Source organism: Capsicum annuum, chromosome 10 (assembly GCF_002878395.1).
Source record: "Capsicum annuum cultivar UCD-10X-F1 chromosome 10, UCD10Xv1.1, whole genome shotgun sequence".
In the NCBI taxonomy this organism is placed as follows: Eukaryota; Viridiplantae; Streptophyta; class Magnoliopsida; order Solanales; family Solanaceae; genus Capsicum; species Capsicum annuum.
The window spans coordinates 216,374,160-216,390,092 of record NC_061120.1 but is presented as its reverse complement, the minus strand read 5'-3'; the positions used below and the strand labels follow the sequence as shown (position 1 = coordinate 216,390,092).

The window sequence follows — 15,933 nt, the reverse complement described above, 5'->3', positions numbered from 1 at the left end:
AAAACAAATGAATTAATACAAGTCAAGAACTAAATAACTAAAAGCAAATGAAAATATAATTTATGTAGCAAACTTAACAAGTTGACTTTAAAAACAAATGAAAAGAGAATAATTAAATTTAGGCAAAATTTAAGATTCCAAATTGATTAGAACCCGAGCAACTTGGGTGGCCTAGACGACCGCTTGCCAATTGCCCCAATTACCTCATTTTTTTATTGTGTGGCATGCATTATATTTGTATACATTCTATATATTTATACTATATATATAGAGTTTCCATCGAAGTTTGCGGGTGGTGTGGCACCCTCAAGGGTCTTAATAGATCCGCCCCTGAGTTGAATGCATCAAAAAATGAAATTTCTTACGAAATAGTCACTAATCTGTCATTAATAAATCTCACGATTAACATAGTTTTTGATAATATATCACTAATCCATCACTAAATACGACCAGCATGAACTTTATTATTAGCTACAAAATTTGTCCATAGCTAATTTTTATTTTTCTTAGTGTGATTATCACCATTATTTCCAAAGATTCTTACACCTTTTAATTTATTTATCTCAACTAACAACGTTAGGCAAATTAAAACACGGTTTTGGTTCGTTATTCGTATAATGTAATCTTCTATAACATGTTACTCTCTTTTTACTTTATGAAAAACTACTATGGAACTTGTAAGAAAAAAAAATCGGGATAATATCCACGAAAATATCTGAAGTTTAACTGAATTATCAGTTGAGCATACTGAATTTTGCGGGAGTCTTATTACCCCCAGGCTTTTTTTTCATATTTTAGTGGCATATATCTGCCACTTGGCACATTGCGTGTTAGTCATGCGCATTGAGCGCGTGAACAGTGCTAAAAATATTTTAAACTCTTTTTTTTTGGTCCAAACAACCCCTTAATTTTATAATTATTTAAAATTTTATATTTTTATTTATTTAAAGTTTTTCATTCTTTTTCTCCTTTCTTCTTTCTTCTTGAGTTTCAGTTTCTTCTTCCTCTTTATTGGAGTCCAATTCCATTTCAGTTTCCATTCTTGAAGATTTCGTCATCGAAATTGGAAACTCAACGGAAGAAAGTTTGAGGTTTTGAGTTTAAAAAGTTTGTTGAAGAAAGTTTTCAAGAAATTTGAGTTGGAATGGACTTGAAATTTGAAACTCAATGGATGATTCAATTGAGTTGGCGTAATTTAGAAATGGAATTTGAAAACTTTTGCGAACTCGGATGAAGAAAATTAATGGAAGATTCCATTCAATTATTGAAAATTCAATGTATGTTTTTTTATACATAAACTGGAATTCAAGTGAATTCATAGTAATTTAATGTGCAAGAAAATTAATGTGCAAGAAAATTTTTGATTAAACCCAATGGAATTCAAAGTTTAAAACTAGAAATTGAATTTGGAAACTTGTGTGAGAAGAATGGACTTGGAATTTGAAATTGACTTAATGAAATTATTTGGAATTTGAATTGCGAAATCTTTAATATGGTTGTAATAATGAAAAATTGTTGAAAAGTGATAAAATGGAGAAGACAAAGCGCGTGTACCACACTTCCCACCTAAAAAACTGGGTATACATTTTTGAGGGGGATTAATTTCACTTTAAAAAAGTTCGGGGGTAATTAATTCCGATTAAAAAAGTAAAGGAATATAATAGGACTCTCGCAAAGTTCAATATACTCCACTAAAAATTTGGTTAAAGTTCAGGTATATTAAGAGTATTATTCATACTAATGTTTGAATATATTTTTACTTAAAATTATTATTATATCTTTAATGACATGTTTTTATAGTCACCAAATATTATGACGTGTTTAAGAAAGTTCTCCTTAAACTCTATATCACGGTGAATACCGTCCGCCATGCAAATTTATATCGTAAACAAATTGTTGAAGCTCTTTGATCTTAGAGAAATTACAATGTATAATAGTGAAAGAGATTTTAAAAAAAATGTTTTAGGTCACACTTAAATCTGAGTTTTTAATTACGACATTTTAACTTCTTCTTTTTTTCTTTTTGAATTGTCTGATATAAATTTTCGATTCCACCATAGTCACGATTTATATTTGATAGGTGTTATGACACTTGTCATCACCTCCCATCTAGTTGGTTCCCAAAATCTGGACATACTCTAAACAAACTTACTTGCAAGAATTAAATTTCTCAATATTAATTAATGTCTACATTTGTGTTTCTGTTGAACAAGAAAACTACTAGAAATGTCTTAACAAGAATAACATTGAAAACTAAAAGACACATTCTATACTTCCTCAAAAGAGAATAGTTTGAAAAGTTAGTAAAACAAAAGGTCAACAAGGATAGGCAATTTTAAAAAGGGGTCTTTGGGTGCATGAATGAAAAGATAAATTTGTTATGCCACTATATAATATATAGTTTTATTTTTTTTCATTGTTAGCATGTGGAGGAAAGGTAATAGGAAGGTACCTGAATGATAAATATTGAGGATTTTTCAGGAAAGTTCGAGCCCTTTATTTTTCTTTTCATTGTGAGACTTCGGAGCAAATTTCGATTAGTCCATATAATAAAACTTTGGAGCAAATTAAATTAGTTATATTCCAATATGAGAATCGGACGCTAAATAAAAATATATTAATAAATACTTGTGGGGTCAAAATTCCATATTCATCCCCTAGGAAAATAGTCAAAAAATGCGTCTGGAATTTAGTTTGCTTTATCTGTTTATTTGTTTATTACATAGAGTAACATGATATGCTTCAGTGTCTTCATTCAAGAGTAGAGTCAAATTCAACAAAGAACATATTGTACTACTTTTTTGGATTTTTTTTTTTAGGCGTTTGGTATTTGTATTAGGCTTTTACTAAATCTGAATTCACGTTAGAAAATCTCTTACAATGGAATAAGATATTATCTAAAAAAAAAAAAAAAAATTATATTCAAAGCACAATTCTGAAACATGATTAGAGTCAATGAATACTTACAAATCCGAGATAATTTTAGTTGATATAATGTCATTGTTCTTCTTAAAGAACATACTACTAACATTATTTGTGATGTTTGAAAGGTGGAAAAAAAAATCAGCATATTCTGCTGATATTAGATTTTTGAGAAATGAATTTCTTGAGTAATGTAATAATTTCTTAAGAACGAGTTTGCAATTTTAATTAGTTTATCTTCTTAGAAATGATATTTTTTTTAAGATGCATTAGTCGTGAATGTTAAATATTTAAGAAGAATTAACCTAAATAACAATCTACTTAATCGGTTATATTTCAAATAGCAGGCAGATCTTTGTATACGTATAAGTCATATTATATATTATATATATATATCGCTAGAAGAAATAAAAAAAAATGAACTCGACCAGCTATTTTATAAAACTTTAACTAATATGTATATTTTTGGACATATTTATTGAGTATATGTTAGTATAATATATTCTCTTTTTCCTCATTATCTCTCTGTTTGCCTATTGGAGTGAGATTTAACACTTAACAACCTTCTTTACCAACTCTACCTAAATAGTTTCACAATACATTTAATCACCAAAATAAATGGATCTTATAATAATACATCCACTTATTAATATTTTATATTAGTGATAAGATGATGTGTTTGAAGGATAGTGGCTTTGTTAAGGCAATAAGTAGGACCCACTTAGGCTTTTTCCCCATTAAATCACCAACTATTTTGTTGAAAAAATTGTTTTCAACTACTTTTATTGCTTTATTAAGTGATTAGTGATAAATCAAGTTTTATGGCATGGTTAAGGCTCTAAGAGACGTGTAAAATCTTCTAAAATTTGAACTACAAAAATGTTTCACATCCACAAACTCTTGAACAAAATAGGTCTTGAAATATTTATAAATCTTAAGTTGAGTAAACGTTTGGATATGAATCGAGTGATATTAAAAATAAAAATTGTATTTGAAGATAAATAGAAAAAAAAATATTTGAAAATTAAAGTCGTATTTAGACATACACGTCACTGGAAAAAAATACTAACACTTTATTAGGAAAAATACATTTTTACTAGAAAAAATTGGTCTGAACCATTTTTCAATCTTGAATTAGTATTTTTTTTTCTTTTCAAGTTTGGAGTTTAAATTTGATGTAGTGTAAAATCAAATAGGTACAATCACTTTAGCTCAAAAAAAATTGTCCCAAAAATATTATACTTCAAATAATAAGACCAAAATTTACAACTATTCTTTAATTATACCCTTAACATTAAAAAAAGATTCTTAATATTGCTCAATTCTATTTAAAAAACATGATAAATAGGAATAACTTCATAAACTGTACATTATATTTATAATTGCTTTCCTAGTGTGCGCAAAATCAGCTAAAGCGACAACTAAAATGAAACGGGATGAGTAGTGTGCGCGAAATCAACTAAAGCGACAACTAAAATGAAACGGGATGAGTATAAGATTAAAAGCACTAGTATGTGTCATACATCATTTGGTGTTGCTTATCCACCATCTCCCCACCCCACCCCACCCCACCCCACCCCAAGTGCAACAACTATTTCTCTACAAATGTGTCCCTACCTAAAATCATCCAACCCCCATTTGCTATACCTGATAACAAGGTAATCAAAACCCCTACCAAACTAACAATCAACAAAATCTTTCCCACTTTTATACAAGAGAAGAAAAAGGAGTCCTTATCCACAACCAATAAAGTCAACAAACAAACATGGCATAATAATATCAAGAACCACATAGAACAAAATCATCTCAGGTAGTGGAGTCTGGAGAGGGCACGGCAGTGTGTACGCAACCTAACCCCTACCTTGGGCGGTAAGGTTGTTTTTGGTAGACCCTCGATTCAAGAAAATAATAGGAGAAAACCATAATGTAACCATTATTTTATATTTTCTAATCATATTTCAATGTTCTAATCCAAAATGAAAATGCACTTATTCTGTGCAAATATACAGTCAGGGTATTTCTATGAAAGCATATTGTTAAATGCTCATAAGATGGTTCATCCAAAATGGACGATATTATGTCCTTCCTAAAAATCAAAAAGAAATTAGACCAAAGAGCCCAAACCCTGTACTGTGAGGTCCGAGAAAATGTTTATCCAAGCATAATGTAACTCCGATAACATTTACATGCCTATCTCCCGATTTGAGAGTGGCCTCTCTTTGTTGAGGGTCGATTATATGAGATCTTCCGTTTCCACAGCAAGTTGAGAATTTACTCAGCTGAGGAGTCATCGGTGTCCTTCTAAGAGACTAGAGTAACTTATTGAGACAGTTTGTTCAAATCAATTCACCGACGTCCATTTCCCCAATGCCTATTATTGTTGCCAGGTCTCATATGAGGATTCTTAAGGCCAGGACCTTGGTTTGGGGCCCTCTTGGGGATATCATGCAACTCCATAACCTGTATTGTCCGCTGCCTCTTGGCTGAACGACAATTATAAAATACATTCAGATAATATATCAGACCTTGCGGTCGTGAATCAATTGATTTCAATGCTTACATATGTATCCACTAAAATTGGAAGTATCCATAAAAGCTTAAAACAGGAGTAAAGGACCAACCGTTTTCAGCTTCCTGGTACCGTTCCTGGAGCTTTCTCTTTGTTGCTTCAAGTTTGACTTGAACTGCATCCTCATCTGACTGTCTAAGTTTCTATACAGTTAAATTATGCAGAGTTAGATAGGGAGCGAAGCTTTACATGAATCACAAGATAACTCCCTTTACAGATACTTACATTCTGTTGAGACGTCATAGGCCTCTTTTGAATTGTGCCTTTGTCAGATTTCTGCTGGAAGTTTGTCTCGTTAATCTTGAGCTTCTGTTCCGAGGATGGTCTAATTTGTCTCCCGGGCCCAGAGTTACCTCCGGATGGCTTATTTGGTTTGACAACGGTAGTTTGTTTCTGGATTAAGGCTTCCTGCTTCCTCTCTTTAGGAGCAGCACCGAAGCATTCAGCAGACTGCTGCTTCCGGACAGGAATGTTCTGGTTATCCAGTGATGGCTTTCTGCCATTACCACGGTTCTCATTGAATTCCCCACTGTTTCGAGGATCTGAAACAAAATCCCCAATCAGAACAATATACTTTTATTTAGTGGGGAATTCGAATAAAGAACCGAATAGTAAAGGAATATTTGAAAGAATATGGACACAGATTCTACTCACTTCCATCATCATCCATGCCATCAAAGAACTTCATCGTTCACAAACAACAAATGGAAAATAAGTCAGTTGCAGCTCACAAAGCAAAATAATCAAATTTCTAGAAGAGAGGAAGTTGTTCATACTTGTCCCAACTCCATCGAAGTAGTCTGAGCAGAAAAGAAAGCTAAGTCATCTAATGGTGGGGAAGGAAGTCCTTCCTCCTCTTGATCAACTACAGACGCTTTCATAGACTCTGGAGTGCTTTCAGTACCTTCACGCAAGTAATAAATCGGTTCAAACTTCAGCTCAGAATTGCAAATGGAAACACAAAGAATAGTTCTTTGATCCTGAAAATCGAAAAGGCTGCAAGAGACTCTTAAATAGTAACCTGTAAAGGCTGCAGTAGCATTCACCCATTCATCTACCAAGACCTTCCAATCCCTGTGATCCATAAGAATGTGATCAGCAACAAACATGTTTAACTTAAAGCGCAACTCTATAGAAACAGACAGGCTCCCAAACAGTAAATCAGCAAGTTGCGCAGATCAATACGAAGGGATACAGAACAGAAAACTAAAGATTGAATTGCAGGGGTAAGGAGCAAGGTCAATATATACTTCTGATAAATAAAAAAGACTACCCGAAGTGAGTCACAAAATTTTGCAAAGCACTGAATGAATAAAGCGATGACCATCATTACTATCCGTTGATAATTAAGCTACATGTACTCAACATTCAAATGGTAAACATTACAACAATTAAAGAAAAACTGTAAGCTACAAATAGTGACAAGCGTTAGAAAGTAATAATAGCTCATAACTACACAATCGACAAATCAAGCTGTCCAGAGCAACCACTACGACAAGTTAGTTCGACTAGGCGACAAAAGTTCAAACCTTTGCGAAAATGACAAATTTACTCGCATTAAAGATGTCCGGATATCAGACTACTACAACCATGTAGTGGATTCATATTTTGATAATCTTACAGTTATTTTCAGTAATAATACAAGAGTTACTTACTCAATCAATGTCCGGGCTAGATGCCGGATATCCTTTGAGTTGTGCTTTCTGAGAGAATTAACTGACTTTCCAATCTCCGTGGCCTGATACATAAACAACCAATTACGCCCAAAAGAAGATGCAAAATCAATTAAAACTGCAACCAAACAAATAAAGGATGAAATTCTGCAAGTGGCAAAAGATCAAACCTTCAGGGTCTCCACAGACAAAGCCATTAGCTGGAGCCTTCTTAAGCATTCGAATAACTCTGAAGACTGTTTAGACAAACAATAAATCAAAACCAGATTATTAGATAAATCCCAAAACTACCAAGCAAGTGAAATGGCAAAAGAGATTAGAGTTCAAAAGTAGTTTCATACACTTTCCAAAGCTAAAGAAAGCAACAACCTTGTTCAACTAGATCAAAAGAACAAAAAGGGCAAGAGAAAAGGAAATGAAAAGCATAAAGGTTTCCAAACTGTGACATGGAAACTGCCTCATAATCAGATTTTCCAGTTATAGAAACTAGTACAGAAATAGAATGACCATCAAATTCAACCACAAAAGTCACCATTCTTATATGTCAGACAAACACCAGAAGTTCTGGAAAATCTAACAACATTAGCTCAATTATCTAAGGATTCTTCTTCCTTACAAACCCCAAAAGAAAAGAAACTTCAAATCCATCAAAATCAACCAAACAAGTTACCACTGGTTATATGTCAGACAATAGCAGAAGTTCTAAAAAAAATCTAACAACATAAGCTCAACAATTATCAAAGATTCTTCTTCCTGATCAACCATAAAAGTAAACATTGTTATATGTCAGACAACACCAGAACTTCTAAAAATCCAACAACATAAGCTCAATCATCATGATTCTTCCTTCTGGTCAACCCCAGAAGAAAAGACAACCATAAAAGTCACCATTGTTATATGCCAAACAACACCAAAAGTTTCAAAAATGTAACACCATTAGCTCAATTATCAAAGATTCTTCTTCCTGATCAACCACAAAAGTAACCATTGTTATATGTCAGACAACACTAGAAGTTCTAAAAATCCAACAACATAAGCTCAATCATCAAGATTCTTCATCCTGATCAACCCCAAAACAAGTCAAACTCCAAAATCCATACACACAAAATCCAATTCTTGACTAAACAAAATCCAAACACCAAAAAAACACTTCAAATCAACTATATAACTAAAAGTAAATAGAAATAAACCTCAGCTTGGCTGTTATCAATGACATCCTTGATCCTCATAACCTCTCCAAAAGTCTGTGTCTCTTCCTCAATCTCCTCAGTTAATGCCTCAGCTTCGCCATAACTATAATTACTAACTTGATTCACAACATCATCAACATGATTACCAACACTGCTATTAGCTTTACTCTCTTTTTTACCCTTCACTTTCCCTTCATCATCAACATCATTAACAACACCATCAACAACTGGTACAGCTAATTCAACTTTATCACAACCAAAACACATAGTAAATTTACATGTAAATAACATTTCAGCAATTCTTTCTCTTCTCAATTTGAACTCCTTTGGACAATCAGCTGCTGCTACTAAAACTGCATATTCAATTATATCAAATATATCTGAATTTGCTGTACCAAAATAATCCCTCCATTTATCAAGATTCCCATTACTCTTTGCCATAACTGAAAAAAAAATTCAACCCCAGATCAAAAAATCAAATTTTTATCAATACCCAGATATCAAAATTCAATATTAAGTATACCCACAAATCCCAAAAAAAAAAAAAAAAAAAAAAAAAATTAAAAAAAAAAAAAAAATTTTTTTTCAGAAAAAAAAAAAAAAAAAAAAAATGAGAAAATTAAAAAAAAAATAAAAAGTGAAAAATTGATGAAGATTATTTTTTTTCGCGGCAAATCGATTGAAAAATCTAGAGAAAATTATTTCGATTGAAAGAAAAAAAATTTCTGAGAGAAAAAGAATATATGTTAAAGATATTCTCTATCTTTGTATATAGCTATATATCTAGTTTGATTATTAATTAATTATATATATTTGTTTCTCTCTCCTTCTCTCTTTCTTTCTATGGAAATGTAATACAAGGAGCTTGTTCAAGAGACTTGAAAGAGAGGAAGAAAAAGTATTGTTTTTTGTTGGGTTTGTGTGGGGGTAGGGGTTAGGGGGTAGGGTGGCGTAGGGAGTGGGGGAGGGGGGAGGGGGGAGGGGGTAGGTGATGATTACATAAGGAGGGGGTTATGGAAGGATCAATTTTCTTCTTAGGGAGAAAATCCATAGAGATAATTATAATATATTCGGTGTGATTTTATAAGTGAGGAGATAAGATGTACCTAAATTTTATATATACTTTTATGGGATAGAGAAGTTATTTTTAATAAATTTTCAGTTTCGAAAGAAATGTTACGAGAGTGATATAAATACAGTTTGAAAAAACAGAATACACGTTGGTCTTACGTGTATCGTTGTGGAATAGAAAGGTTGTTTCTGATAAATCATCAATTTGACGGAAATGTCTTAAAAGAATTATAAATGGAGTTTGAGAAGATAAAATACAGACGGATGTTACATGTACTTTTATTGGGATGAAAAGATTGTTTTGATAAATCCTCGATTTAACAGAAATGTCTTGGAAGAATTATGAATGGAGTATGAGAAGCTAGAATGCAAGCGGATGTTACCTATAATCTTGTTGGGATAGAAAGATTATTTTCGATGAATCCTTTGCTTAACAGAAACGTTGTGGAAGCATTGCGCATAGAGTTTGAGAAGATAAAATACACACGAACGTTACTATACCTTTGTTGGGATGGATAGGTTGTTTCCGATAAATCCTCGATTGAAAAAAATTGTTATGAAGCATAGAAATGAAGCTTGAAAAGATAGAATATACACAAATCGTATCTGTATTCTTATGATATAGAGAGACTATTTCATTCGGATCTTAACTAAAAAAAAAAAATGATGTGAAAGCATTACAAATAGAGTCTAAAAAAATAGAATAAACGTAGATTTTTCTTGTACTTTTATGGTTGGATTATTTCGAGCATATTCTTGACTCAAAAGAAATATTATAAATTTAAATTATATTAAAAAACCATAACAATCGAATAACAAGATAAAAAATCAAATAAATTAAAATAATAAATAGTAGTGACATATTTAGAAAATAAATAAAAGAAAAAACTCAGGTGAGTGATTCTCTTTTGCTTTGAAATAGTTTCCCTTTTTTATTTTTTTTATTTTTTGGAGGAAAGAGGAGTTGAGGAGATTGTAATTTAGTGATGATGTGATTCTTTGTTATCTAGTTCTATACTTTCTGTGTTTTAATTTGATTGAGTATGAAATTTAAAAAATAAAGAGAAATTTTTATTTTTTGTGATTCTTAATTAAAAATATATGTAGTTTTTAAAATTTTATAATTTTAAATTTGTGATATATGATATTGAAATTAAAAAACTTACTAAATATAGAAAGAGACCTCTTTTTCATATAAATACAAAAAAAAAGTAAGACACATAAATAAAAACGAATGAAACATTATTTAGTTAGGTATCTTTTGTTTTGAATCATAGCAACATTAAAAATTTACTTTATAAATTATTTGGTAGTGCATTGAACAATGTATTTATCTTTTATGAGTAACGCCTATTCAAGTAGTTGAACATGTTCATCATCAATTTGTAAATTGAGAGTTCGAGTCACGCTAAATGAAAATGAAAATACTAATTCTGGTAGAATAGGGAAAATATGTTTTTCTCTGTAGATTGTTATTCATTATTGTTTTGTCTAAGCTTAATTTCTCTTTACTTACATCATAATTACCTTATTTGTTTTAGTCTCGTCACACTCCTACGGCTACGTTAAATTATCTCATATACATTTTTTTGTCAATTTTATAAATAGTGATATTATATGAAGTTCGTATTTTAATGACAAAATAATTGTTATTTAATACTATTATTATCACTTCGAACTTCCTTATTCTTCTATTACTTAAAATAGAAAAAGAAAAAGCAAATATATATTTGAAAATTGTTCATTGAATCTTTTACTTAAATTTTTTCCCATTGTCTCACAACCCACACTAATACATTTATCTTAGTGATAAGAGAATTATACCCTTTTTTCTACTTTCTTCGGTTGGCCACTTACAGTAAATACATGTTTCAAATTATTTATCATTTACTAAATTAAGATAAAATTAATTACTCCCTTCATCATATATTAATCAATTATTTTACTAAAAAGAATTATCTCATATTAATTATTCAGATTTTTTTTGGGTAGAAATATTAGTTGTTCATGTTACTAAATAATGAAAGCATTAATTATTTTTTTTCATATTATTCTTGTAATTAATTCTATTTTAAAGTGTTCACACTTATTTTTTTAAGGGGTGAATTAGTAAATTAACTTCTTGTTTACTATGAATCACCGTGCAAAATTGAATATGCCCAATAAATATTGGATGAGGGAAGTAATTTTTTTCTATTTTATCAATAGCATTAGTATTCTTTGAAAGCCTAAACAAATTTACAAATTTTAAATCTATTTACATGTTATATGTTATTCCATTAATGTGAACATACTTTTCATAAATCATCTTAATATTTATAAATATAAACAAAGGATAAATTAGCAAATTAATTTTTTATCTATCATATAAAGTGGTCAACTAAAATGAAACTAATGAAGTAAAATGTTATCTTGACTTATCTCATGTCACTTAAAATTTTCTCTCATTAATTCACATTGACCTTACTATTTAAGAGCTCTGTCATGTTTAGACTTTTTTTCTTCTTGTTTATATTTAATGTAGATGTTGCCATCTTTAAACCAACAGTAAATGGGAAAGGTTTAAAGATGAGGATAGTTTAAATTGAAAAATAGATAGGAAATGAAATTTAAATAAAGTTTATTTGTATTATATTGAATAGGAGGTGGAAGATTTGCGTGTTTATATATATAAAAATTAGTCTTTTTAGCTCTTAAAAAGTTGAAAAAAATAGAGTATTATACGCAGTTGCTATCGCTCGGCTTGGATTTAGATGATTTGAATTTTCAAAGATTTCGCTTCATTTCAAATATCAAAAATAAAACAAAAAATAGTTCCTCTAATTTTTATTTTATTTCTATAGCACGTTATCTTGACTCGTCTCATTTTAAAAAAAAAAAATTATTTACATAAATCATGCTAGGTTCTATTCCTTTTAAAATTTTAATTAAGATTTTACTATAATTTAAACGAAAAAGATTTAAATATGTCCTTATACTATATGAAATTAAGCAGATTTTTCCTCTCTTAATATTTTAACTCACATGTGTCCTTATCGTAAATTAAAACAAATAAATATTTATTAGTCTAATTAATATACACATGTCATAATTCTCAGAGACCTAAATTTACCCAACCCTATATAGAGGTCATATTTAATCCCACATACATACTTTGAAAGCATATTTGGCACATTAAAGCTTTAAAATTTTTATGTTATTTGTTTTGTCAATGGTTTTGGAGTATCTTGTTAGTTCATGGCAATGCAATAAAAATCTATAATGATGAAATTCACCTTAAATTGATTGCTTTACTTATGTAAATCTCAAATATAAGATTAAAGACAAATAAAAGTGTAGGAAAATACAACTTATTTGTTGAAAATGAAACTCAAATTGGGTACGACCAAGAACACTCATTTTATAAAAAATAAATTTGTCGTTTTAAAAATCAACCTCCTAAAATAAATAGCCAAATCCTCTAATTTTCCTCTCAACTTTTAGATATTAACTATTATTTTCCTCTCAATTATGATTCAAATTGAAAAATTATTTATTTTCCATGAAAAATATTCTTATTCAAACCAAACACGCTCTAGTTTTCTTATAGGATGGATGGATAATAAATAGTCGAATGCGTGGAATTGTAAATATTTATGACTAATTAATGTGGTCACAATTAAGGAAAATTTGGTCATAATATCCTAATTTTTTTTCCTAAATAAATAAACATTAGACAACAATTGCAAAATATATTAGAGTATAATGTTGTAGCTTCCATTTTAACAAAGTTTTGACTTTGATTTGAGAAGTGACAAATTCTCTTGAGAAATTATTGAGGCAAACACCATAAATTTCAACAGTTTGATGCATAATTATAGAAATTTTCGACATTTTGTATAATTATTAAAAAACTCAATTTTGGGTCTGTCGAGATACATAATTAGTTTCTCATACATTCAAGATACATTTTTTCCTTTATAAAGATAAATAATTATCTCTTGATACATTTTTTTACGATTTTAGGTCTGTCGAGATACATAATTAGCTCCCGATACATCCAACGAAAATACATAATTAGTTGAGAGTTATGTAATTATTTTGCAAAAATAGAGATTTATGTAAATATGATAAGTTGAGGTGTATGTTAATGTTATATTTCCAAATTATTAACCTTGAAATATCGATCTTTGCTTAGCAAAAATCTTGTGATCATAAGGCACCACCATATGATATTATCTTTATAGACTACTAACTCTTAACCTAAATAATACAATTACCTCCTACTTATTTGATAACTAACCTTTTTGTTTGTTCTCAAGTACTAGAAAGTCTATCATCTAAAATTTCAAGCTGTTAGATGAAGCACACATTTATCTGCATAAGCTAAATATACAATTTTATTTTATAACAAGTAGTGAGACTCAAAACACATAACTTTACCAATTTCGAAATCACATCAAATTGTATAATCACTTTACGCAAAATGACCTTATGTATTTCTATACTATGTCGGTCTTGTAAGTTGGATACTTCTACTTACATGTTTGTCATCTGAAACCCTTAAACCCATCAAAAAACATTTTACACCCTTTGACCATTGACCTTGCATATGTGGCAAGATCATGGTGACTAGGACAAAGAGAGTGTAGCCACTCGCTTGGGGTGCGAGTGGGGGTCAATTTTCGGCCAATTTTACGATAAAATAATAAAATAAAAATAAAAATAATATTAAATTTAAAAAAAAAAATAAAAAAGGGTCCTTTTTTCCCTCTATCTTTTTAAATTTAAAAAAAAAATATTAAAAATATTTTTAAAAATTCAAAATAAAATAAAAAAGGGTTCTTTTTTTCCTCCATCTTTTTTTAATTTAAAAATAATTTAAAAATATTTTTAAAAATTTAAAAATATTTTTAAAATATTTTTTCCACCCCACCCCAGCCCATCCCCACCCCCACACCCCACCCAAACCTCATCCCACCCCACCCCCAGCCCCCTCACCCCACCCCAACACCCGTACAGCCCTTCCCTACCCCTCACTCCAGACCGTCCCCACCCCTCACACCCTACCCAGCCCCATTCCACCCCACCCTCAGCCTCTCCACCCCACCCCACCCCATCCTAGCCCCGTCCCCACCCCTCATACCTCACCAGCCTCTCCCCCCCCCACCCCCCCCCCCCCCCACACACAAATGATCACTTTTTATTTTTTATTTTAATTCTCCCTGTCAATTCAATTCTTTTCATTTTTTTAATTAAAATTTAAATTTTTTTGGTATTAAAATTTAAATTTAAATTGAAAGTGAGTGATAATGAATATTGAAAAAAATTAGTGAATTTCGCTTGAAAAAAATTAAACTTTTTGTGAATTTGTTAAAAATATTCAAATTTAAAAATAAAAAAATTATTATGTTTGTATATATGAATTTATAGTTAAAAATTTAAATTAGTTGGAGAAGAATTTTAATTATTTGGAATGGATTTGATGTTTAATTTGTGAGCAAAAATAAAAACATAATTATTCAATTTTTTCTACAATTTATAAAATTTTCTTATTTAATTAAATTAATTTTAATATTTAATTTGTTAGCATTTTAAAAATGAATTGAAATTTAATATAATATTTTTCTTATTTTTTTAATTTTTTTTAAATGACGTAGCAGATGACGTGTCAGACGTGGCAGCTGACGTGGGGGAGAGTGTGTTACACTCACCAAAAAAGGGTTTAAAATATTGTTTTTTAGTGGGTTCAGGGGTCCAGATGACAAACATGTAAGTAGAAGTGTCCAACTTACAAAATCTACATATTACAGGGGTTCAGAAGATCATTTTGCTATCACTTTAACTAAAAGCTTAAACTGTTAGAAATAAAGGCCACCTTTATTTACTTAATGATAAATGATAAAAATAATATTCCTATATAATTCATAGATGCAAAATGAAATAATTTTGCCATCACTAATAAGTATCTCGTTACTACCTATATGTCATCTAAGCGACTAAACTTCACCCATATGAGCTAACAACAATAAATAAAGAGCCAATTTTGACTATTCACAAAGTTCAAAAGGCAAATTCAAAGTTGATTTTCAAATTTTTATTTTTTCTTTCTATATTATTATTTCGATCTTTTCCTCCTCACTATCTTTCTAGCCCCCCTCTATTTCTTTGTTTTTTAAAAACTATTATCAAGATTTCTAAAGATTTTTATTAGGAAAAAAAGATAGGAGTTTTTGATGAATTTTGACTCACTATTCACGTGGTACATTTGCTATCTTAATCAATCTACATTTTAAATATTTATTGCACCTAAACACAGATAGGGGCCGTTTGGTTTAAGGTACAAAAATAAATAATTTTGGGATAAAATAATAATATCGGGATAAAAATTTTAATGCATGTTTGGTTGGCAATATTCGAGATAACTTATTTCGGGACTAATAAATAGTATCGGAATAAATTATCAACTCATTTGGTGGGAGAACAATCCCATCATTATTTATCCTTGGGATAAAATTAGAAAAGGACA

The 15,933-nt window shown here is 30.1% G+C and overlaps 1 protein-coding gene across 2 annotated transcripts; it reads right to left on the bottom strand.

Moving 5' to 3' along the window:
* Positions 1-4,844: 4,844 nt before the first annotated feature.
* On the bottom strand, positions 4,845-9,405 carry LOC107843766 (probable mediator of RNA polymerase II transcription subunit 26b). Of its 2 annotated transcripts, XM_016688156.2 has the most exons (10): positions 8,633-9,234; positions 8,355-8,545; positions 7,335-7,400; positions 7,147-7,229; positions 6,513-6,565; positions 6,268-6,395; positions 6,146-6,173; positions 5,717-6,033; positions 5,544-5,634; positions 4,845-5,405 (listed from the first exon to the last, which is right to left on the bottom strand). In XM_016688156.2, exons 1-10 carry the CDS (start codon positions 8,793-8,795, stop codon positions 5,269-5,271), a joined length of 1,257 nt encoding a protein of 418 aa, XP_016543642.2. In that variant the 5' UTR covers positions 8,796-9,234; the 3' UTR covers positions 4,845-5,268. The 2 variants fall into 2 exon arrangements, with proteins under 2 accessions (XP_016543642.2, XP_016543641.2); XM_016688155.2 differs by having other exon boundaries at positions 8,355-9,405.
* Between the last annotated feature and the right edge of the window lie 6,528 nt (positions 9,406-15,933).

What these genes read in the sequence shown, in the direction of transcription:
- LOC107843766 (XM_016688155.2), bottom strand. Translation starts at nt 8,795, where the DNA reads ATGGCAAAGAGTAATGGGAATCTTGATAAATGGAGGGATTATTTTGGT. An exon ending in TGCTACTGCAGCCTTTACAG is followed by an intron (nt 6,396 to 6,512) that starts GTTACTATTTAA and finishes ACTTGCGTGAAG; the next exon opens with GTACTGAAAGCACTCCAGAG. An exon ending in GTACCAGGAAGCTGAAAACG is followed by an intron (nt 5,406 to 5,543) that starts GTTGGTCCTTTA and finishes ATTGTCGTTCAG; the next exon opens with CCAAGAGGCAGCGGACAATA.